This window comes from Theropithecus gelada, chromosome 1, assembly GCF_003255815.1.
Source record: "Theropithecus gelada isolate Dixy chromosome 1, Tgel_1.0, whole genome shotgun sequence".
NCBI lineage: Eukaryota > Metazoa > Chordata > Mammalia > Primates > Cercopithecidae > Theropithecus > Theropithecus gelada.
Window position 1 is genome coordinate 220731920 of NC_037668.1, and position 25367 is coordinate 220757286.

Below are 25367 nucleotides of genomic sequence, written 5' to 3' on the forward strand. Positions count from 1 at the left end.
TTTTTGTTTTGTTTTTTCTGAGACGGAGTCTTGCTCTGTGGCCCAGGCTGGAGTGAGTGGCGCCATCTCGGCTCACTGCAAGCTCCACCTCCCCGGTTCACGCCATTCTCCTGCCTCAGCCTCCCGAGTAGCTGGGACTACAGGCGCCTGCCACCATGCCCAGCTAAATTTTTTTGTATTTTAGTAGAGACGGGGTTTCACCGTGGTAGCCAGGATGGTCTCGGCCTCCAAAGTGCTAGGATTACAGGCGTGAGCCACTGCGCCCGGCCACATATACCAAATGTTAAGGTATAGTTTCTATCTGTGAAGTTTTTTTTTTTTTTTGATACAGAGTTTCACTCTTGTTGCCCAGGCTGCAGTGTAATGGCACGATCTTGGCTCACCGCAACCTCCGCCTCCCAGGTTCAAGTGATTCTCCTGCCTCAGCCTCATGCATTAGAGGCATGCGCCACCTCACCCAGCTAATGTTATATTTTTTAGTAGAGACGAGGTTTCTCCATGTTGGTCAGGCTGGTCTCAAACTCCCGACCTCAAGTGATCTGCCTGCCTCAGCCTCCCAAAGTGCTGGGATTCCAGGCATGAGCCACTGTGCCTGGCTCTTCTATGAAAATTTTTTAAAGTGCGTGTATGACCATTATTTCTGCCAAATCAAATTTTTTCAGGCCTGATTTTGCATATTTACGTTTTGTTCAATGATTTTGGCTCTTCCATTTCTTAAGTATAGTTTTTACCACTTGCAGTTTTTTTGCTTTTGTTTTTTTTTGAGATGGAGTCTCGCTTTGTCACCCAGGCTGGAGTGCAGTGGTGCGATCTCGGTTTAGTGCAACCTCTGTGATCTCGTGATCTCAGTTTACTGCAACCTCCATCCCAGTTCCACACCACTTGCAGTCTTAATCAGTTTTTTTATACACTGACAATTTTTATTATGTTCATTATAAATTAGATAAAATGTTGATAGTTTGTATCTATTTCTGAGCTGCTCCATACATGAAAAGAGCTACACTGACATTCTAGGCTTGCTTTAAAAATCAAGAATGTGCTGGGCATGGTGGCTCACTCCTGCAATCCCAGCACTCTGGGAGGCCAAGGCAGGTGGATCATAAGCTCAAGAGATCGAAGACCATCCTGGACAATATGGTGAAACCCCACCTCTACTAAAAAAAAAAAAAAAATACAAAAATTAGCCGGGCGTGGTGGAGCCTGCCTGTCATCTTAGCTACTCCGGAGGCTGAGGCAGGAGAACTGGTTGAATCCGGGAGGCGGAGGTTGCAGTGAGCCAGGATCGCGCCAGGATCGCGCCAGGATCGCGCCAGGATCGCGCCACTGCACTCCAGCCTGGCAACAGAGTGAGACTGCGTCTCAAAAAAAAAAAAAAAATCAAGAATGTCCTCACAAAGCCAAAGTCAAAATGTTTTAAAAAGGGTCAAACAGTCCTTTTCTAAAAACTAAGAGTAAAAAAACACATTTTAACATTAGCTCTTCCTTTCTTCATAAACCAGAGTCTCATAATTTTCAAAAACTGAAAGCACTTAAAAAAACTAATTTTATAAATACAAGCATTTAAAGGAAAAAAACTGTTTCATTTTCTTTGACTCTGAATAGAATTAACTTCTATTTTAGGATGTCATTTTGTGAGAAAGACACTTAATTACTGTTATTTCCTATTACTTTATTTCTATCTTGGTGTTACCACAGAAACACAAACAATATGCCCAAAAAAAAAGACTATGTTAGATCGTACATTGCTGGATAATTTCATATTGGCTGATAAGGCTCAAGATTTCTTACATTTAGCCCTTATTCCGAAATTTACTTAAGAATAGAGCTTATTCAGGTATGTACATGGAAACAAAATCAATTATCACTACCTTTCTCAAGGCCTGCTTGAGAACATATGAACACTTGATCAACAAAACAGTATCTTATGTAAGAAGTATCCACTGTGCTCAGGTCCAGCTAATAAAAAAGATTTTAAAATACCTTTTTTTTTTAATAGACAGGAAGGTATCTTTTATTTTACTCCAGTTGCTATAAAAAATTTTGGCTATTTAAAAAAATATTGCGGCCGGGCGCGGTGGCTCAAGCCTGTAATCCCAGCACTTTGGGAGGCCAAGGTGGGTGGATCACAAGGTCAGGAGATCGAGACCATCCTGGCTAACACGGTGAAACCCCGTCTCTACTAAAAATACAAAAAACTAGCCGGGCGTGGTGGCGGGCGCCTGTAGTCCCAGCTACTCGGAGGCTGAGGCAGGAGAATGGCGTAAACCCGGGAGGCGGAGCTTGCAGTGAGCCGAGATCGCGCCACTGCACTCAAGCCTCGGTGACACAGCGAGACTCCGTCTCAATAAATAAATAAATAAATAAATAAATAAATAAATAAATAAATATTGCAACAGAATATCCAGGTGCTCCATTTTTGGTCTCAAGTAAAGAACTGATTACCTGATGCTTCAACTTCATTTTGATTGCATGACAAGTCATCCAAACATAGGTCAATAAGAAGGATCTGTCCAACATCAGTGACCACAGCTGCCACTCCAAAAAGCCATCGCAGACTTGGATGTAGATGCTGAGTGCTTGCACTGGCTCCTCCATGATTAATTATAGGTTCAATAGCTGTCACCTAGAAAACATAATACATGATTTGCTTTTCTTCTGCAAAGTAAGAAAATACAATTAACAGCACAATAAATTTAAGTTAAAGCAGGTTATCAATTATAATAGATTTAAGATTATCAAATAGAGTAAATCTGCATTTGATACTTGTGACCTGAATAATGAAATCTTCAGATATACTAGGAATTACACCATCACTCAATACAGAAAAAAATCACGCAGTTGGACTAACATTGATGTTTACGGAGAGCTTACTATATGCCAGGCATTGTGTGAACTGGCTCATTTAATGTTCAAGACAACGCTTTGATAGTAGACTATGTGTGATTATTTCTCTTTAAAGATGAAATAACCTGAGGCTTAGAAAGTTAGTCTAGTTATTCAAGCCATAAAATCATTACACATAAAACTCAAACCTAAATTGTTCTCACTTTAAAGCTCTTAAACAGCTACTCTAGGATTCTATGGACTCTTCTAAGAGTAAAAACTAACCATTCTCGAAAAATTTACTGCTTACTCTTTATAAAACAAACAAAAAAAGGTATTTTAAGTCCTCTTCATACCTTAAAGACTGAAGAGGTCTAGCCTTCTTTCTACTGGACTTCATATAAAGTTCTAGCAGTCACTGGATCACTGACACTTAACAAGAATTGCTATTATTTAAAGAAAGCTATACTTTAGCTATTTTATGGAGTCATATTTTTCCCCTTCATCTTGTGAGTCAAATTTTAAATGTCTGTAACTAGTCATCCATATTTTATACCTAGCTTTCCTTCAATTTCCTATTAATTCATAAACATTAATTAGGTATGATATATAAAATGTTTGGTGATTTCTACACTAATACAGGTTGAACATCCAAATCCAAACACCCGAAACCTAAAACATTTCTTGTCTCAGGCGTTTCGGATAGGGGAGTCTCAACCTGTACTGACGAATGTTCTGGTAAGAAAAGAAAATATCTGATATCAATGATTTATGTGTTAGCAAGATTAAAAGTTTTCTTCAGCCGGGCGCGGTGGCTCAAGCCTGTAATCCCAGCACTTTGGGAGGCCGAGACGGGTGGATCACGAGGTCAGAAGATCAAGACCATCCTGGCGAACACGGTGAAACCCCGTCTCTACTAAAAAATACAAAAAACTAGCCGGGCGAGATGGCGGGCGCCTGTAGTCCCAGTTACTTGGGAGGCTGAGGCAGGAGAATGGCGTAAACCCGGGAGGCGGAGCTTGCAGTGAGCTGAGATCTAGCCACTGCACTCCAGCCCGGGCGGCAGAGCGAGACTCCGTCTCAAAAAAAAAAAAAAAAAAAAAAAAAGTTTTCTTCAGGCTGTAACTTACTACAGACAAAAGCCTGGCTCTTTCTCTGTATTAGTATACAAAACATTACTTAGTGTTTCTAATTCTGAAAGCTGTAACTTCATCATTTTTTCTTTTCTAATGACTATAATAATGTCTATAAATACCAAAGCATATTCAATTCCTCAGTGAGGAGTAGAAAATCTAAGTTTGCATTCCTCATACAAATACTATATGAAGTGATTAATAATATTACCTTAATTTTAGAAGACAGTTAAAAATAAACATATTGCCGGGTGCTGTGGCTCACGCCTGTAATTCCAGCACTTTGGGAGGCCGAGACGGGCGGATCACAAGGTCAGGAGATCGAGACCATCCTGGCTACCACGGTGAAACCCCGTCTCTACTAAAAAATACAAAAAATACAAAAAACTAGCCGGGCGTGGTGGCAGGTGCCTGTAGTCCCAGCTACTGGGGAGGCTGAGGCAGGAGAATGGCGTAAACCCGGGAGGCGGAGCTTGCAGTGAGCTGAGATCCAGCCACTGCACTACAGCCTGGGCGACAGAGCGAGACTCCGTCTCAAAAAAATAAAAATTAAAAAAAAAAACTCACCATATTTAGGAGTGTATACTGCACCCTACTCAAAAAATAGCTAGTAGGTTAACTTTTGAAAGTGTCTATCGCTACTCCCCCATCTTTTCCTTATTCTATATTCTCTCTTCCATACAACAACCATCCATTCAACTGAGCAACCAGTTCCGGAACATTGTTTCTTCTCAATTCCTCATCCAAATGATCAATGAGGGTCCATGTTTCCTTCCGAATGTGTTCTGAATCTGCCCCATCTTCTCCATCTCTATTGTCATTTCCTTGGTTCAGCTCATCATTATTTACCTGAATGGCAACAGTCTCTTTGTTTCTATTCTCACAACACCCTCTCTGACCCAATCCAAGCAAGTCTTTTACATGAGGGTTCTACTTAAAATTCCTTCACCACTGGCTGAGCGTGGTGACTCACGCCTGTAATCCCAGCACTTTGGGAGCCTAAGGCAGGGGGATCATGAGGTCAGGAGACTGAGATCAGCCTGGCCAACACAGTGAAACCCTGTCTCTACTAAAAATACAAAAATTAGCTGGGCGTGGTGGCACACGCCTGTAGTCCCAGCTACGCCTGTAGTCCCAGCTACTCAGGAGGCTGAGGCAGGAGAATGGCTTGAATCCGCGACATGGTGGTTGCAGTGAGCCGAGATCGTGCTACTGCACTCCAGCCTGGTGACAGAGCAAGACTGTCTCAAAAAAAAAAAAAAAAAAAATTTACTTCACCGTTGATTTCAAAGGAGCCCCTAATTACAAACAAGGCCATTCACAATGTAAATCCTCACCGTTTCTGGCCCCCCTTCTTCCTCCCCGTTACCCCTCCCTGAGCCATTCTAAATCAAATCTAGTTTCCCAAATGCTCCATGTACTATTATTTTTCCATGCCAGCCTCTATCTAAAATGTCCAACTCTTTTGACTAGAAATTATCCATTCTCTGCGTTCCGAGTGCTTAAGTTTATCAAGGCATTCACTATATTTATGCTAGTCTTACTCATTTGTCTTCTCCCACTAGACTATAAGCTCTCTAAAAGCACAGACCAAGTTCAATTTATTCATTCTGGGAATCTAACATATATTTTCCATAATGCTCCAATCCAAGACTATAGTCTCAAATTTAAAAGGTAAAAACATTTTTAAAATTGCATAGTAATGAATACATGTTTAAAAACTTTGAGTGTCCTCATAGAACACAACTGGAGATAAGAACAAGATTTAGATGATACTTTTCACAAAAAAAGAGTATCAGAACATTAGACATCACTGCTATTTTTACTCTGGAATGTTTTAACCAATAAGAAAGTTACATTTTAAGTGTTAAGTTCCTTGAATAACATCATCTTTAACCTCATTTTTATTCTAAATACTTTACCTAAGGTAACACATTTACATAGAAGTACACAAATTGTAAATGTTGCGGGTCAATGAAATTTCACACAGTAACACACCTGTATCACCAGCAGGGGTTCAGTTTTGAAAGCGAAGGTCTGGTATCTTAAACAGTACCTACCCTTCCAGGAAGAACAACTGCTTTAACTACTTTTGATATTCCAAGGTCATAAAGACAGAGAACACTCCCTTCTGTTTCTTCCAGTCCTATTAATAATCCAGTTCTCTTCTGCCAAGAGAATTCTTTCACAGCTAAAACTACAGGAGGCTGTTCACTGACTCCACTGAATCTGTAAGCAGACAATCGCTCTCCTGTTACAGAGTTTACCACCTCAAGTTGTGGACCACAAGCCAAGCAAGCAAGTCCATTTTTCCCTAGAAGAAAAAAAAATTGCTTAATTTAGTATTGTATATACACAAAAAAGGCAATAGCGGTTAGCTCATTTACATACAAATATATGTTCATTACATAAAACTTGACATATTATCTCCACATTGAAATCTAAGCATTTATACAACACAGTGATCCTCAAACTTAAATCAAGCAACTATCATTGCAATAATAATAGTCGTTCAGTGGCGTGAACCTGGGAGGCGGAGCTTGCAGTAAGCTGAGATTGTGCGACTGCACTCCAGCCTGCACGACAGAGCAAGACTTCATCTCAAATAATAATAATAATAATAATAATAATAATAACAACAACAACAATAGTAGTCATTCAGTAAAAGCCACCATGGTATGTGCTTGAACACATTATCTCATTTATTCCTTATCACACCTCAATGCAGACATAACGCAGCTAAACCTTAATACAGTTTAACTTTCCCAAAGTCAAAAAGTAGCACCCGCAGAGGAAGATCCCAAGTCCATTTAACTCCAAAACTCATGCTTTAACTACTATAGTTTAAATTATTTAAACTAGAAGTTATGGCAGTTATAAAATATAACACATTATTCTACCCCTAAAGACTTCACAGTCCAATTGAGAAATTAAGACATAATTAGCATAACAATAGGAAATATCAGAACCTCTTCTCCACCTACTAGTCATGTTTGGATTTTACTCTGCCTGCAAGGTAAAGTCACAGGTGACTATCTGATTTAAATCAAGTCAGTGACTATCTGATTTATGCATGTTTTTAAATGTTACTCCAGCTGCTAAGCAAAGAATGGACAAGGAGAAGCACAGAGTAGCAGCAGTGGGTGGAAGATGACACCTGCTTGGTGACTGGACAGAGAAAAGTGGGTTGAATGGAGATTCAACTTGGAGGTAGAACTAATTGGATTTGCTTGCTGATGAATTAGACACAGGGAGGTGAGTAAAACAAGAATAAAGTACAGACTCTGAATTTCTGCTTGAGCAACCAGATGAATGATAACTTCTAAATTTGAGATGTCCATCAAGCATCCAAGTACATTAGTTGGATATGTAAGTTTATAGCTAAGGGAGGCCATAGTTTAAGAAAGCAGCATGGCACAGTGGGGTCTGAGAATGCCAAGGTTCCAGGCTCCTTTCTGCCACTTACCTGTGTAACTGGGATCAAATAAACCATTTCATTCTCAGTTACACAGAACAGCGGCTACTTAGAAAAGTTTTATACCTACTCCAATCAAGTCATTATACAATGCCTGGCATATAGAAAGTACTGTTGCTCCTTTTAACATTCAAGAGAATGGCACTGTAAAGAGACAAATGACTAACACACATGTTTTGCTGTCTGCCTGCTGGGAAGATGGCTATGAAGCTTATTTTCAGAAAAGTCTTCTGCAATAGCTTTCATTAGAACAAGATCTGTAAGAGAAAGGCTTCTTCAGTACGGTTCTCTGGTGTATTACACAATCTAAGTTACATATTAAGATCTTATTCAGGGTTAGTGAAATAAGAAAATAAGATTTTCTGAAAATTTTATAACATCTAGGGCCCTAGATTTTTCTACTCATGACACTGTTCAAGTTCTAATCCAAACGCATCACCAATAAAACTCCCTAATTATAAAGAAAAACTAGTTGCATGTTACTTCTACTTCCCAAACATAGATAATACTAAGATACAAAACACGTAAAACTTTGAATAAGGAAAAATTAACTGTAACTCCCCAATCAGAGGTTCACTGATAACGTGTTCAAGACCTTAGAAATGTTATATACATAATTGCAGATGTTATATATTTAAGATCACTTAGGTTCTGTTTTTATTTCTTCCACATAAAGAAACTAAAACATACACTTATTATTTAACTTACAAATCAACTGTATTAGTAAATGTTCAGCAACATTATGTTTACCTGCAGCAAACTTTCCACGAAGCACAGATTCTAATGTTATTTCATCTTCTCCAAGGGCTTGAAGAGTCACTTCTGGAAATGGCAGGAGACCACTAGTCACTTGAGCTCTTAAGTCTCGCATACTTCCACTGTAAATATTTTTAAAAAACATTATTATGACACATTTGTAAACAATATACTAGATTATCTCCAGCCAAGAAAAACAGTAAAAGCCACCAACAAAATAAAAACTAAAATCTGGTTACAAAATACATATTGGCCAGATGCAGACGCTCACGCCTTTAAGTCCCAGCTACTTGGGAGACTGAGGCAGGAGGATGAACTGACCCCAGAAGTTCAAGGCTGCGCCTCCGGCGAGCTAGGACTGTGCCACTTCCCTCCAGCACGGGCAACAGAGCAAAAGCCAGTCTCAAAAACAAGTAACATGCATCTGGGACCAAGGTATTCTATCGTCTCCCAAGAAAATATTTCCCAGGCCGGGCGCGGTGGCTCACGCCTGTAATCCCAGCACTTTGGGAGGCCAAGACGGGCGGATCACGAGGTCAGGAGATCGAGACCATCCTGGCTAACACAGTGAAACCCCGTCTCTACTAAAAATACAAAAAATTAGCCGGGTGTGGTGGCGGGCGCCTGTAGTCCCAGCTACTCGGGAGGCAGAGGAAGGAGAATGGCGGGAAACCGGGAGGCAGAGCTTGCAGTGAGCCGAGATTACGCCACTGCACTCCAGTCTGGGCTACAGAGCGAGACTCCGTCTCAAAACAAACAAACAAAAAAAGAAAATATTTCCCAAACAGCTTTAGGAAAGTAAACAGTCATTACGCCAGATGTATTAAGGATATACATTATTCCCTAGATTCTTTAAACACTAGTTCAGTGCAATTCATCTCACTGTCTAACCTCCTTGCAAAGAACACTTCACCACCACCATCCTCCCCACAGAAAAAAGAAAAAGTGATTGGCGTCTTTTAGAAAAATTACTTCTTCAGGCCGGGCGCAGTGGCTCATGCCTGTAATCCCAGCACTGTGGGAGGCTGAGGCGGGCGGATCATGAGGTCAGGAGCTCGAGATCATCTGGCTAACACGGTGAAATCCCGTCTCTACTAAAAATACAAAAAACTAGCTGGGTGTGTGGTGGGTGCCTGTAATCCCAGCTGCTGGGGAGGCTGAGGCGGGAGAATGGCGTGAACCCAGGAGGCGGAGCTTGCAGTGAACCGAGATCGCACCACTGCACTCCAGCTTGGGTGACAGAGCGAGACTCTTTCTCAAAAAAAAAAAAAAAAGAAAAAGAAAAAGAAAAATTACCTCTTCAATAAAGGGGGAGAAAGTCCATGAAAAATGTGTAAATTCACAGAAACCCCAGAAATCAAGTTTGGTACATATCTTTTGCTGGACAGAAAAAAGATATGCATAAAATTGTCTTTCATTTCGAAGATCAGATTCCCATTATAAACACCCAAAAATACTAGTTAAAATACAGAAAGATTTTAGCCATCTGAGTTGGTTAGCTATCAAATCCAGTCCTGGGAACCCTGATCTTATTCTGGGCACTCTTAAGATCCAGGGGGAAAACATAAAGCTTAGGGCAAAGACAACTAATAAGAGCCTCCCTCAAACCCATTAAACTCCACTAGGCCACATCAGCCTAAAGGTGAGCAAGAACAATCCCCATTGTACAGGATGGGAAGTAATAAAGCTGTCCACATTGACCATGGCTCTGAGTCTCTTACTCTGAAAGACAACATTTTCTTTCATACAAATGTGTGGTCAGAATTCAAGCTATGTTATATGAAAATCCTCAAGAGGCCGGGCGTGGTGGCTCACGCCTGTGATCCCAGCACTTTGGGAGGCTGAGGCGGGTGGATTATGAGGTCAGGAGATCGAGACCATCCTGGCTAACACGGTGAAACCCCGTCTCTACTAAAAATACAAAAAATTAGCCAGGCGTGGTGGCGCACACCTGTAGTCCCAGCTTCTCGGGAGGCTGAAGCAGGAGAATCACTTGAACCCAGGAGGTGGAGGTTGTAGGAGGTGGAGGTTGTAGTGAGCCTCACTGCACTCTAGCCTCGGCGACAGAGCAAGACTCCATCTCAAAAAAAAAAAAATCCTCAAGAGAAGATTTTATTATCAAGTATATTCAGGTTGGCTGCTCCAAGCAATCCACAGAAACAACCACACACCCTCCCTCTGGAATCTCAAAGTTAAAGCAAGAAAGAAAATAAGCTCACAGGTACGGGCGCCGTGGCTCACGCCTGTAATCCCAGCACTTTGGGAGGCCGGGGCAGGTGGATCATGAGGTCAAGAGATAGAGACCATCCTGGCCAACACGGTGAAAACCCGTCTCTACTAAAAACACGGAAATAAATCAGCCAGGCATGGTGGCATACACTTGTAATTCCAGCTACTCAGGAGGCTGAGGCAGGAGAATCGCTTGAACCCAGGAGGCAGAGGTTGCAGGGAGCCAAGATTGTGCCACTGCACTCCAGCCTGACGACAGAGTGAGACTCGTCTCAAAAAAAAAAGAAAGAAGGCCGGGCGCGGTGGCTCAAGCCTGTAATCCCAGCACTTTGGGAGGCCGAGACGGGCGGATCACGAGGTCAGGAGATCGAGACCATCCTGGCTAACACGGTGAAACCGCGTCTCTACTAAAAAAATACAAAAAACTAGCCGGGCGAGGTGGCGGGCGCCTGTAGTCCCAGCTACTCGGGAGGCTGAGGGCAGGAGAATGGCGGGAACCCGGGAGGCGGAGCTTGCAGTGAGCTGAGATCCGGCCACTGCACTCCAGCCTGGGTGACAGAGCGAGACTCCGTCTCAAAAAAGAAAGAAAAAAGAAAAGCAGCTCACAGTCCAAATAATAAAACACACAAGGATATCAACAGCCAGCAGAATCAGATTATTGAGAACTTCAGATATTGAAATTACCAGAGATTAGAAAGTAAATGGCTAATATATTTGTGTAAATCAGCGATTTAGCTTGGTAAGAAATAACTGTAAATGTGATAAAGGAAAAATCAAGTAGATTTGAAAAAATAATAAAATTTCTAAAAATGAAAAATTAAAAACTAAAACTCAATGGAGCAATGAGAATGAATCACAGCTACACGCAACAATATGAATGAATGTCAGAATACATTATTAACCTGGCCGGGTGCGGTGGCTCACGCCTGTAATCCCAGCACTTTGGGAGGCTGAGGCGGGTGAATCACGAGGTCAGGAGATCAAGACCATCCTGGCTAACAAGGTGAAACTCTGTCTCTACTAAAAATACAAAAATCAGCCGGTCATGGTGGCATGTGCCTGTAGTCCCAGCTACTTAGGAGGCTGAGGCAGGAGAACGGCGTGAACCCAGGAGGCGGAGCTTGCAGTGAGCCAAGATCATGCCACTGCACTCCAGCCTGGGTGACAGAGTGAGACTCTGTCTCAAAATAAATAAACAAACAAACAAACAATAAAAGTGCAGGCATGGTGGCTCACGCCTATAATCCCAGTACTTTACCAGGCCAACGCGGGTGGATTACCTGAGGTTAGAAGTTCAAGACTAGCCTGGCCAACATGGTGAAACCCCATCTCTACTAATACCAAAAAAAAAAAAAAAAAAAAAAAATTAGCTGGGCGTGGTGGCGAATGCCTGTAATCTCAGCTACTCTGGAGGCTGAGGCAGGAGAACTGCTTGAACCTGGGAGGTGAAGGTTGCAGTGAGCCAAGATCATGCCATTGCACTCCAGCCTGGGCAACAAGAGTGAAACTCTGACACAAACAATAAATAATAAAAATAAAAATAAAAGCAGCAGAAAAAACATGCAAAATGACATTTATATAACGTTAAAAAGACATGCAGAACTAAGAAAAATATTGCTTAAGGATGCAAACATGACGAAACTATGAAAAAAACAAGGAAAAAATAAACATAGAATCCACAGTGGATTTGAGAGGGAAAGCGGAAGAATATGAGGGACTCTGAAGTAGTGGTAATGTTCTTTCTCTAGAACTTGGTGCTGAGTATACAGGTATTCACTGTACCGTGATCTTCTCTAGCTTATATTCTTTTGCACCCACTCACCAAATAAATTATTTTGTACCTACTTAATATTCAACAAAAACAAACTCAAAGGGTAAGTAAAAAAGTAAACTAGAAAGTCCCAAAAACTTATTCAGAATGCAGCACAAAGGGATGAGTAGTTTTAAATTATAGACAATATAAAGAAGATCTAAGATATGCCTAATCAGAATCTCCCCCCAAAATACAATACTAATAGGAAGAAGCAATATATTTCCCAGATTTGTAGAGACACACCGATTCCCTGAGTCAGGAAGTCCAATGAATCCTAGGCACTACAAAAAAAGAGAAATGACTCAACAACAGTAGTGGAAATCAGAATTCTGAAATATCTTCAGAAGTCTAATCCAAAGTTTAACTGCCAACATAATTATATATTACTGAAAGGATCCTTAACAAATAGGAAATACGTTTTTAGACAAAAAAAAGTTTGCCTAAAAGAAATGTTAAAGGATTCAAGAAGGCTTCAGGTAGAACAGAGATCAGATAGAAGGTCTGAGAGGCAACAAGAATGATGATGTCAAAGTACTGGTACATATACAGAAAAAAAATCTGAACACTGACTACACAACAATAATAATGGCTGCGTGGGGTTTAAATAAACCATACAGAGTCTTCTTACTGCCTGAGAGAATAAAGATATATTGATATATTTTAGACTTTGTTACATACCCATGTTGAAAACAAATACAGGGCTGGGCACAGTGGCTCATGTCTGTAATCCCAGCACTTTGGGAGGCCTAGGCAGGTGGATCACCTGAGGTCAGGAATTCGAGACTAGCCCAACCAGTATGGTGAAACGCCGTCTCTACTAAAAACACAAAAATCAGTCGAGCATGGTGGTATGCGCCTCTAGTCCCAGCTACTCTGGGGGCTGAGACAGAATTGCTTCAACCCAGGAGGCAGAGGTTGCAGTGAGCGGAGATTGCAGCACTGCACTCCAGTGTGGGTGACAGAGCGAGACTCTGCCTCAAATAAAAGGGGAAGGACATGTGCAAGAATGTACACTGTATATCGAGTATTGTGTTGCGGTTTTTTTGGGTTTTGTTTGTTTTGAGACAGGGTCTCACCCTGTCGCCCAGGCTGGAGTGCAGTGGCATTATCATAGCTCAATGCAGCCTTAATCTCCTGGGCTCTAGCAATCCTCTCGTCTCAGCCTCCCCAGTAGTTGGGACTATAGGCACGTGCCACCATGCCGGGCTAACTTTTTTTTTTTTTTAGTAGAGATGAGGTCTCACTATGTTGCCCATGATGGTCTCGAACTCCTGGGTTCAAGCAATCCTCCTGCTTCAGCCTCCCAAAGTGCTGGGATTACAGGTGTGAGACACCAGCCTATCAATAGTATTCTTAACAGCCAAATACTAGTATTAAATACAACCAAAGGAGAATGAAGACGAACTTATTTAATCAAATAGTTAGAAAAAAAAAAAAAGGCTGGGCACAGTGGCTCATGCCTGTAATCCCAGCATCACTTTGGGAGGCTGAGGTGGGTGGACCACCTGAGGTCAGGAGATCGAGACCAGCCTGACTAACATGGTGAAGCCCCATCTCTACTAAAAATACAAAAATTAGCTAGGCATGGTGACATGTGTCTGTAATCCCAGCTACTCAGGAGGCTGAGGCACGAGAACCTAGGAGTCAAGGGTTGCAGTGGGCCAAAACTGTGTCACTGCACTCCAGCCTAGGTGACAGTGAGACTCTGTCCCCTACAAAAATAAATAATTTAATAACTGAAACAATGTGATATAGGCTAGTAATGGACAAATAGGTCAATGAAACAGATAATCTAGACACAGAATCACAAAGTTCAGCAGATGATAAAAAGCTATTTGGATATTTCAGTTCAGAGGGGACGTGTGGACTATTCAATAAGCACGTCTGGTATAATGTGTTACTTATCTGCAGTAAAGACTTCACACACTGGTAGAGTGAAGCAGTAGAAGTGATACATTACTTTACATTCCTCCCCTGATATCTAGCAAGTGAAGTGTGTGTGTGTGTGTGTGTGTGTGTGTGTGTGTGTAGCACACAGAAGCAGGTACAGAAGAAAGAAGGTGAGTTCACAAAATCCAGAGAATTCTAACATCCTTTAGCATGTGTGGGGAGAAGTGAAATGAAGGGGGAATTAGATAACTCCAGGAAAACTCCAGGTCTGGAAGTCCCTAATTACATACCATGCCACGGGACCTGAGCAGAGGCCCACGTTTCAGGGAACTGTGCAGCTTTTTTGGGAGAAAGGTGAAGGCCCAAAGGCGTAGAATATAAATCAGGCAAAAGAGAGATCCGGGGTACAAGTCATCACCATTTCTCAGCACTTCTCTGCCTATCTATTGAGTGCAGAAAGGACTACATTCAGTTCTAACACTCAGCCCAAGTCATTCTCATAGAAGAGAATCAATACTATCAAACTGAAACCTGTGGTAAAATAACAGGATAACAGCCACTTCTAACAGATATGTTTAGCTTTTAAAAGTTTGTGCCGGGTGCGGTGGCTCAAGCCTGTAATCCCAGCACTTTGGGAGGCCGAGACGGGAGGATCATGAGGTCAGGAGATCGAGACCATCCTGGCTAACCCGGTGAAACCCCATCTCTACTAAAAAATACAAAAAAAACTAGCCGGGCGAGGTGGCGGGCGCCTGTAGTCCCAGCTACTCGGGAGGCTGAGGCAGGAGAATGGCGTGGACCCGGGAGGTGGAGCTTGCAGTGAGCTGAGATCCGGCCACTGCACTCCAGCCTGGGCGACAGAGCAAGACTCCGTCTCAAAAAAAAAATAAAATAAAATAAAATAAAAGTTTGTAACGAAGTATTTATGTTAAAAGAACTATTATAAATTTAATAATTCCTTTCCTTTCAGTTATCTTATAAAATTAACTTTTTCTAAAAATTAGCATTCCATACAACAGTCACTATGAATTCTTCCATCTGTTTATCTTCAAACAGAGATGTCTGAAATATTCACAAAGCATTAGTGCCGTTTACTTTTGCGTGATGCAAATTTGTGATTTGCTCATTTCTGTATGGCTTGGATTTCTTATAAAATCAATAATTACTTAAAGAATCTTAAAACATATACATATATATAAAATAAAAATACAACTTTAAAAATACAGAAGATATTTATGTAGCCTTAGGATGGGAACAAGGCAAAAACCAACCTAACGTTCTTTCTTGTCATTCTTATTCTCTCCATGAGTCCCCTCCCCCCAAAAAATTTATGTGAAGAAAACATTTCAAAGATTCACTCAAAAAATTAAAATACATGAGTTAACATTTTCTGTTCAGGCTATCAATGCTATCTCCTAGACAAAAACTTGATAGACTGCTTCAAAAAACTTAATCACATATGTCACCATTAAGTCACAAAACCTAGGAAGTTATGTTTGAGATTTCCAAGTCATTAAAAGCAGAAGTCTGCTTTTTATTATCCAAAACAGATCCAAAAGTCTAACCTAATATAAAGAGTGTGTGCATCAACAGGAAGCTATGACCATTAGCCTCCAATACAAAACCTTCATGAGGGTCCTATACTCAAGCCTTAGTTGCTGTTATATTTATACAAATTGATCCTATTCATCTCCTACTAAGTAGGTACCAAAAAATTTTTAGAGAAACGAAAGAAAAAGGCCAGAATCACATTGTTACTATGTTGTTTTCCCCTCTGACAGCCTTTTACAAAGCTTGATAAAACCAGTTTAATGATGAACTGAAGTTAACACATTTTTTCTACTAAACTTAAAACCAAAGTAATTCAACCAGAACCAAAACCTTCAGAATTCCACGCAGTAGCTTTTTCTAAAGTGGATTCAAAGGAGTGCTAATGGATAACAAGCAAAAAAGTTCCATGATCCCTATATTTCAATCAAAATCATCCCAATAGAATTTTGGAAAGATTTTCACAAAATCCAAAGTCCAAAGGATAACACACAATGAGCATTTTTCTGGAAAATGAAATACAGTAAATGTTCTATTTCTTAGGCTGGGTGAGTTTTGTTACTTTGTTTGAATGCAAAACAAAGATGATACAGAAGTACTAGCTCAAGGAGAATAAAGCCACAGTATTTAAACTGTGGCCAGACATGATGGCTCATGCCTGTACGCCCAGCACTCTGGGAAGCTTAGGTGGAAGGATCACTTAAGACCAGGAGTTGGAGGTTGCGGTAAGCTATGATCAGGCCACTGCACTCCAGCCTGGGCAAGATTCTGTTTCTAAAAATATAAAAAATAAACCTAATGTGGTTTGTATATTTGTACCCTCCCAATCTCATACTGAAATGTTGGAGGTGGGGCCTGGTAGGAGGTGTCTGAGTCATGGGAGAGGACCCCTCATGAATGGGTTGGTGCCCTCTCCAGAGTAATGAATTCACGTGAGATCTGGCTGTTTAAAGCCAGGCGTGGTGGCTCCCAGCACTTTGGGAGGTTGAGGCAGGCAGATTGACTGAGCCCAGGAGCTCGACATCAGCCTGGACCACATGGCAAAATCTCGTATCTACAAAAAATAATTAGTCAGGTGTGGTGGCGCATGCCTGCAGTCCCAGCTACTGGGATTGCTTGAGCCTGGGAGGTCAAGGTTGCGGTAAGCCATAACTGCACCACTGAATTCCAGCCTAGGCGACAGAGTGAGACCCTGTATTTAAAAAAAAAAAACAACAAGAAGCCTGGTACCTCCTCACTCCCCACTCTCATCATGTGAGTATCCCGCTCTCCCTTTGCCTTCCGACATGATTGGAAGCTGCCTGAGACCCTCACCAGAAGGCAGGCAGCTGTTGGTGTCATGCCTGCACAGCCTGCAGAACCATGAGGCAAAATAAACCTCTTTCCTTCATAAATTATCCAGTTTCGCATATTCCTTTATAGCAACACAGGCTAACATATTTCTAATTCAAACTTTGAATCCAGGTTCTAGCACTTAATAATACATGTAATGTGCTTTACTATATTCTGTCTTCCTCCCTTTCATATCCAAGCTTCTAGAAAAGAGGAGTACTTATTTCTCCAGACTTCATCATGGTGCCCAGCACAAAGGAGTTCAAAAAAAGTTTAATAAATCAAAGTTTTCCAAATTTAACAGCCTTTGAATCTATGGGGCAAAATTGGTTTTAAGACTTTTACAATTTAAGCACACTACAGAGAACATCAAAACACTGTATTATTAGAAATAGGGGCCTGGTGCGGTGGCTCACGTCTGTCATTCCAACACTTTGGGAGGCTGAGGTGGGTGGATCACCTGAGGTCAGGAGTTCGAGACCAGCCTCACTAACAGGGTGAAATCCCGTCTCTACTAAATACAAAAAATTTGCCACGTGTGGTGGCGCATGCCTGTAATCCCAGCTACTAAGGGGGCTGAGGCAGGGGAATCACTTGAATCCGGGAGGCAGAGGTTGCAGTCAGCTGAGACTGCACCATTGCACTCCAGCCTGGGCAACAAGAGTGAAACCCCGTCTCAAAACAAACAAAAACAATTGCATGGCTGGGCCATGGTGGCTCACGTAATCCCAGCACTCTGGGAGACCGATGCAGGTGGATCACTAGGTCAGGAGATTGAGATCATCCCAGGTAACAAAGTGAAACCCTGTCTCTACTAAAAATACAGAAACAAAATTAGCAGGGCGTGGTGGCGGGAACCTGTAGTCCCAGCTACTCGGGAGGCTGAGGCAGGAGAATGGCATGAACCCAGGAGGCAGAGCTTGCAGTGATCCAAGATCTTGCCACTGCACTCCAGCCTGGGCAACAGAGCGAGACTCCCGTCTCAAAAAAAGAAAGAAATAGGCCAGGCACTGTGGCTCACGCCTGTCATCCCAGCACTTTGGGAGGCTAAGGTGGGAGAGTCGTTTAAGGTCAGGAGTTTGTTGGAGACCAGTCTGGCCAACATGGTGAAACCCCGCCTCCACTAAACATATGAAACTTAGCAGCCAGTCATGGTGGCAGACGCTTGCAACTCCAGTTACTTGGGAGGCTGAGGCATGGGATTCACTTGAACCCGGGAGGTGGAGGTTGCTGTGAGCTGAGATGGTGCCATTGCACTCCAGCCTCAGCGACACAGCCAGACTGTCTTAAAAAAAAAAAAAACTATAGTAGAAAGAATATCTCAAACAAAGGTATATGAAAACACAAACACACATGAAACATCTACGTTCAGTACTGTACAAAATTAAATAGAGTCTTAGCCTTTTATGACATGCCAACATTCGCAACCTATAGAAAGTAATTTACAGCCGGGCGCGGTGGCTCAAGCCTGTAATCCCAGCACTTTGGGAGGCCGAGATGGGCGGATCACGAGGTCAGAAGATCGAGACCATCCTGGCTAACACGGTGAAACCCCGTCTCCACTAAAAAATACAAAAAACTAGCCGGGCGCGTTGGCAGCACCTGTAGTCCCAGCTACTCGGGAGGCTGAGGCAGGAGAATGGCGTGAACCCGGGAGGCGGAGCTTGCAGTGAGCTGAGATCCGGCCACTGCACTCCAGTCTGGGTGACAGAGCAACACTCCGTCTCAAAAAAAAAAAAAAAAAAGAAAGAAAGTAATTTACAAAGTTTCAACTCCTTTCCAAAGTCTAGATAGGCAGAGCAGGAACGTTCTACCGGCTTTGAATGAAAACACGGCTTTTCATGGCCAGGTGTGGTAGCTCAAGCCTGTAATCCCAGTACTTTGGAAGGCCGAGGCAGGCTGATCACAAGGTCAAGAGACCAAGACCATCCTGGCTAACATGGTGAAACCCGTCTCTACTAAACACACAAAAATTAGCTGGGCGCAGTAGCGCGGGCTATAGTCCCAGCTACTTGGGAGGCTGAGGCAGGAGATTCGCTGAACCCGGGAGGCAGAGGTTGCAAAAAGACAAGATCACGCCACTGCACTCCAGCCTGGCACAGAGCAAGACTCTGCCTCAGAAAAATAAATTAATTAATTAATTAAATAAAATAATGTTCGGCAGGGCGCGGTGGCTCAGGCCTGTAATCCCAGCACTTTGGGAGGCCAGGCTGGCAGATCACGAGGTCAGGAGATCGAGACCATTCTGGCTAACATGGTGAAACCCCGTCTCTACTAAACATACAAAAATAATTTAGCCGGGCGGGCGCCTGTAGTCTCAGCTACTCGGGAGGCTGAGGCAGGAGAATGGCGTGAACCAGGGAGGCGGAGCTGGCAGTGAGCTGTCATCGCGCCACTGCACTTCAGCCTGGGTGACAGAGCGAGACTCTCTCTCAAAAAAAAAAAAAAAAAATTCATTACTTCTGCTTGCCTGTCTTCTCCACTACACTACGAATTCCTAAAAGGCAAAAATCACCAAATCTTATTCCTGGGCATTCGACAAGGTCACAGTGCCTTTGGACTAATAGGTCCTAAATGTAATAAATTAGGATAACAGGATACTGTGTAGCAGGATATTAGGACACTAGCAGGGACAAGGAATAGCCATGTTAAACAATAAAATCAATTTTTTAAAACTCAAGATTGAGCCCAATTATTTTTAAGTATACACTGGTTCAGTATTAAGCAAAACAAAATTATTAAAATTACTAGGCCAGATATTAAAAACAGAATACTGTAAATCAGTTTTCTGTGTGAAATACACAAATTCCTGCAGTAACTGAATTCCACCACAGAAAATGGAACTCTAATCTAGTTCAACAATTATATTGCAACCTGTACCAAGCAAGCATTTCCATAAACCACTTTGTATGCAATTTTCCTTTTTTTCTTTTTGACTAATAAAAAGACGAATTGTCATTTAAATGTAAACTACCAGTGGACCCAGAAACTTCAAGCCTTTCAGAAATTTCTTTCCAGTTTAATTCAAACATTTTAAAATCACGAACTACTTTTAAAACACCGTGTTAGTAAAGGAATGCAAGGGTAAGAAGATAACCTACTTCCTGACTTTAAGGAGTTTACAATCTAGAAAAGGAGATACACAGTCAATTATCAGAATATCAGACACAACGAATAAATGCCACAATAGAGGTGCATATACTGTGAAATCCCAGTAAAAAAGTGGGATAAAGGGAAATAAAAGAGTACAGCGTACAGTGGGCTGCGTGCGGTGGCTCAAGCCTGTAATCCCAGCACTTTGGTTGGCCGAGGTGGGCAGATCGCCTGAGCTCAGGAGTTCGAGATTACTCTGGGCAACATGGTGAAACCTCCTCTCTACTAAAATACAAAAAATTAGCCAGGTGTGGCGGCTAGTTCCTGTAGTCCCAGCTACTCACCAGGCTGAGGCACGAGAACTGCTTGAGCCCTGGAGGCGGAGGTTGCAGTGAGCCAAATTCGCGCCATTGCACTCCAGCTTGGGCTACAGAGTGAGACTCCGTCTCAAAAAAAAAAGAATACAGTGAACACATGGGATTTCGAAGGAGGTCCTGAAATTTGAGAATTTAAAAAAGGAAAGATGGCACTCCAGGATGAAAAACACGAGCAAAGAAACATTCCACAGAATGGGCCCAGGACTGGTGATGATTCCGGAATAGCAAAAGCATAAAATTTGTGAATATATGAGGATACATAGTAGCATACACTTATTGTAGAGGGCTTTGAGCTAACTTAGGGAAGTCAGACTTCATTCTGGGAAGAAAGAGAAGTCCCTGAAAATATTAAAGGTAGGCGTGAAAGACAATGTTCTGTCCTCTTAAGATGTATCTGTACCTATGAAAAAGGAGAGGCATAAAAAAAAAAGTCTCAAAACTGACGTATAACTATCTTTTTTATTTTTATTCTTTATTTTTTTAGCAACAGGGTCTCGCTGTGTCACACAGGCTGGAGTGCAGCGGCGCGATCCCAGCTCACTGTAATCCTGGAAATCTTGGTTTGAGGAAGAAGCTCAAATGTTCCCCCTACCTTAGCCTCCCGAGTAGCCGCGCGACTAAAGGCGCCACGCACGCCCGGTTGACATGATATTTTAAAATTTTTTTAAAGATAATTATTGTTGTTTGCAAACTCGTGACAGTCTGGTAGTATGTTACTGAAAGATGAGAAAGCGACAATGTAGACTTCCCATAGCGCTTAGCACACTTAAAACATCCCTTCAAGTATTAACCTTAACTGGGCTTGTCATCCCTGGTCAAATCCTCCGAAATCAGTAAACCACTCTAATTTCTTCTCTCCTAAGGGACTCTCTCAGTGAAAGCTCACACACACACACACACACAAACAGTTTTTAAAAAAAAGGGGGGGTCTCGCCGTGTTGCTCAGGCTGGTCTCAAACTCCGGGGCTCAAGCGATCCTCCCGCCTCGGCCTCCCAAGGTGCTGGGATTACAGACACGAGCCACTGCGCCCAGCCAAAGACAGTTGTGAAAATCTACAGGCTCTTTAGGGTATTCTGAGAATAAACTATCGTTTAGGATTTCCCCAAAGGATCTACGTTTTGTTCTACGAAGAACCCAGTTCTTCCAAAAATTTCTACAACTGACGATTTGGAAATAAACGCTCATCTCACAAAACTCTGCTCACAGCGTGAACCTCGTAAGCTTTGAGAACAAAATCTACCCATCTCTCCAAACAAAACACCCAAACCAAAACAGGCAACCAGTGGCAAAAGTAATCGCCCTCAGCTTCCCAGGTGGGAACAAGGAAGGCAAATTAATAAGCACCCCAAGATGTGCTTTTATTTTAACTCTCCCTGATCCGACCAATCGGTGAGCTGGAGCCTCACGTCTGGGCCCCCAGTCCAACTTCTCCCCGCCCGGACTACTCACTGCGGCCAGGCCCAGGCGCATGTGGAACACGCGCCAACACAGGACAGGCTCAGCACGCCGGCCACTTCCCTCGGGGAAAGGCCCGCCAGCGAGTGCATCGCGTGGGAGGACAGTGGGAAAGGGTCGCGGCCCCGGCCCTCCCGGGTCGCGAAAGGACCCGGCTGCCGGCGCAGGACGCGAACCCACCAGCGCCGCTCCGCCGCCATGTGCCGCCGCTCCCCCGGTTCGAGGTTATGTAACGAAGCCCGGCGCCCGCGAGCCTTCCGTACCCGCCACCGCCAGCGCTCGCCCCCTCGAGCCCCATCCGTTGGCCCCGCGCACGCCCGGCCTGGGCCCGGCGCTCGCGGAGCAGAAGCCCCACCGCCGCCGCCGCCGCCGCCGCCGCCGCGGGCCCAGGCCGAGCGACCCGCCCTCCGCCGCGCGGGCCCAACCCCCTCCCTCCCTTCCCCCTACCTGAGCAGGGCGGGTGAGCGCGCCGCCGCGGGCCGAGTCCACCGGGTCGCCAGGCCAGGCGCGAGCTCCTCCCGTGCGGGTCCGTCACAGCATCTCCCGGGAGACGTGGCCGCCACGGGCCGGGCTCACACCCCTCCGCCCGGCTGAAGCCGCTCCTCCGCGCGCCGGCCTCCGCCTGCGACCGCCCCGGCCACCTGAGCGCCACACGCCCCCGAGGGTGCCTTCGCGAGCTGTGGGCCTGCAGACCGCTCAGCGGCTAACACGCAGTCGCTGCTCCCGCCGCGGTTCTGGGTCCTTCCCCTTGCAACGCTGCCTGGTCGCCTCGAACAGCGCCGGCGCCGCTCTGCGCATTACCTCGGGCCGACAGACCGACTTCCACACGCCCCGGAAGGGAGGGAGCGGAGGAAAAGGGCGGAGAGGGAGGGGAGAACCGGCGGAGATCGCGGCTGCAGGGACCAGAGTTCTCGCGATGGTTCCGCGCTCGAGCGCTGGCTCCGCGGGAATTTTCAAACTCTCGGTGAAAGAAGGAGGTGGGAGGGAAAGGGAGGAAAGAGAAGCAGGGCCTGGAAGGGCGGATCATTTACAAAAATTCGGGTCTCTCCCGCTCCGAGGAGCTGGTGGGGAGAAAGACTACGAGTCCCACAGTGCCTTGCGCGTGAAGCCGCCCTGGCGGCCCCGGCGGCGCGCCCCGTGCGCAGTTGGGAGTGGTAGTCTTCGCGGGGGGTCGCACCGGGCTCTACCAGCAGCCTCAGGGCTGCGACTGCAGGCGGACTCTCTTGTCACGTTATCGTGTGGCCCTGCCAGCTGGGGCCGAGTGATAATCTTTCTCCCATAATTGGCAGCTTGCATTCTGTATTTTCTGTTCTGTGCTCCCACTTTCTTTTTTTCTTTTTCTTTTTTTTGGAGACGGAGTCTTGCTCTGTTGCCCAGGCTGGAGTGCAATGGCACGATCTTGGCTCACTACAACCTGTGCTCCTGCTTTTCATGCCAAAGGTGGGCTCCCAGACTTCCGGGGAAACGCTTTTTCCACCGTACTGTGTTTTTTCTAGCATCCTTCTGTACTTTCATGGCCAAAAATGCTCGCACAGCCTAACCTAATCTTTTTAGTCAAAATTATACCTCAAATCACTATTATCTTTTTGGTCACTGCGGGTTTTCATTGTGGAATTTCTTATTGTTAGTATCTTCCTTTGAAGCGAATCCCAGCGCCAAACATGTTTCAAACACATAGGGAACATGTCCTTAATACTAAGTAGTAAATAAAAGGATTATAACATGAGGTAGAGTGGGGATTTTAAGAAGATGCTCTTTTATCAAGAAAGTTTCTACTTTTCTGTTACCTTTCCTATACGCTTTTTAAATTTATTTATTTTTATTTTATTTTTGAGACAGTGTCTCACTCTGTTGCCCAGGCTGGAGTGCAGTGGTGTGATCAAGGCTCATGGCAGCCTCGAACTTGTGGACTCAAATGATCCTCCTACGTCAGCCTCCCAAGTAGCTGGGACTATGGGAGTGGACCACCATGCCCCACTACGCCCTATTAATTTTTTTTATTTATTTTATTTTATTTTATTTTATTTATTTTTGAGACAGAGTCTCGCTCTGTCACCAGGCTGGAGTGCAGTGGCGCAATCTCGGCTCACTGCAACCTCTGCCTCCCAGGTTCAAGCAATTCTCCTGTCTCAGCCTCCAGAGTAGCTAGGACTACAGGTGTGTGCCACCACGCCCAGCTAATTTTTGTATTTTTAGTAGAGACGGAGTTTCTCCATGTTGGCCAGGATGGTCTTGATGTCTTGACCTCGAGATCCACCTGCCTCAGCCTCCCAAAGTGCTGGGATTACAGACATGAGCCACCATGCCCAGCCTATTTTTATTTTTGTAGAGACTGTGTCTTGCTATGTTGCTCAGACTGGAGTGCATGGCTATTCGCAGGCACTGTGGCCTCATCAGTGCCACTGCTGCCTCCAACTTCTAGGCTCAAGCTCTCCTCCCACCTCAGCTTCCCGAGCAGCTGGGCCTACAGGCATGGATGTCATGCCTGGCCCATATGCTTTTGGAGATAATGCTGCTTTTTGGAAATGTAATTTTCTTTTTTCTCTAATTTTTGTTTCTTTAGTAACAGCAACCTGCATACATATCATGTTTGTTTGCACAAGGTATTGGACCAAGTTGTGACAGAAACAGTTAAAAAGAGCACTGCTTCTGCAGTAGGAGGTTTGGGGTTCGTTGTCTTAATTATTTTTAAAGAGGCCTCTTCAAACAGAAACCACCCTCTGTTGGATGTGCTGATTTATGTCACATGCTCCACATTCTACACTTTCTTTTTTTTTTTTTTTTTTTTTTGAGACAGAGTCTCGCTCTGTTGCCCAGGCTGGAGTGCAGTGGCCGGATCTCAGCTCACTGCAAGCTCCGCCTCCCGGGTTCCCGCCATTCTCCTGCCTCAGCCTCCCGAGTAGCTGGGACTACAGACAACCGCCACCATGCCCGGCTAGTTTTTTGTGTTTTTTAGTAGAGACGGGGTTTCACCGTGTTAGCCAGGATGGTCTCGATCTCCTGACCTCGTGATCCACCCATCTCGGCCTCCCAAAGGGCTGGGATTACAGGCTTGAGCCACCACGCCCGGCCTCTACACTTTCTTTGGCACTATTTTATGCCCAGTTCATGAGTACTATACCTCTCGGTAGTCAGAAGACATGAATTATCAACTCAGGTGTGCTGCTAGTGAGCTGTGTGACATCAAGAAAATCAAGTGACCTCTCTGGGCGTCAGTTATCAGATGTGTAGAGCAAGGGATTGACTGATTCATTAGACAGACATTTATTAACTTTGCTCTAAGAGCCCTTCCAGTTGTGACATTAAAAAATCTATTTCAGGCCGGGCGCGGTGGCTCAAGCCTGTAATCCCAGCACTTTGGGAGGCCGAGGCGGGTGGATCACGAGGTCAGGAGATCGAGACTATCCTGGCTAACATGGTGAAACCCCGTCTCTACTAAAAA

General features: G+C 44.0%; 1 protein-coding gene across 1 annotated transcript in view; it reads right to left on the bottom strand.

Moving 5' to 3' along the window:
- Positions 1-22150, bottom strand: part of AHCTF1 (AT-hook containing transcription factor 1) — a 99375-nt gene extending 77225 nt beyond the window's left edge. The window contains exons 1-4 of the mRNA XM_025403705.1: positions 21920-22150; positions 8182-8309; positions 6017-6270; positions 2443-2623 (exon numbers count right to left, since the gene is read on the bottom strand). Of these exons, the coding sequence (XP_025259490.1) occupies positions 2443-2623; positions 6017-6270; positions 8182-8309; positions 21920-22125 (769 nt within the window). The 5' untranslated portion in view covers positions 22126-22150. The remainder of the gene's footprint in view (positions 1-2442; positions 2624-6016; positions 6271-8181; positions 8310-21919) is intronic.
- Between the last annotated feature and the right edge of the window lie 3217 nt (positions 22151-25367).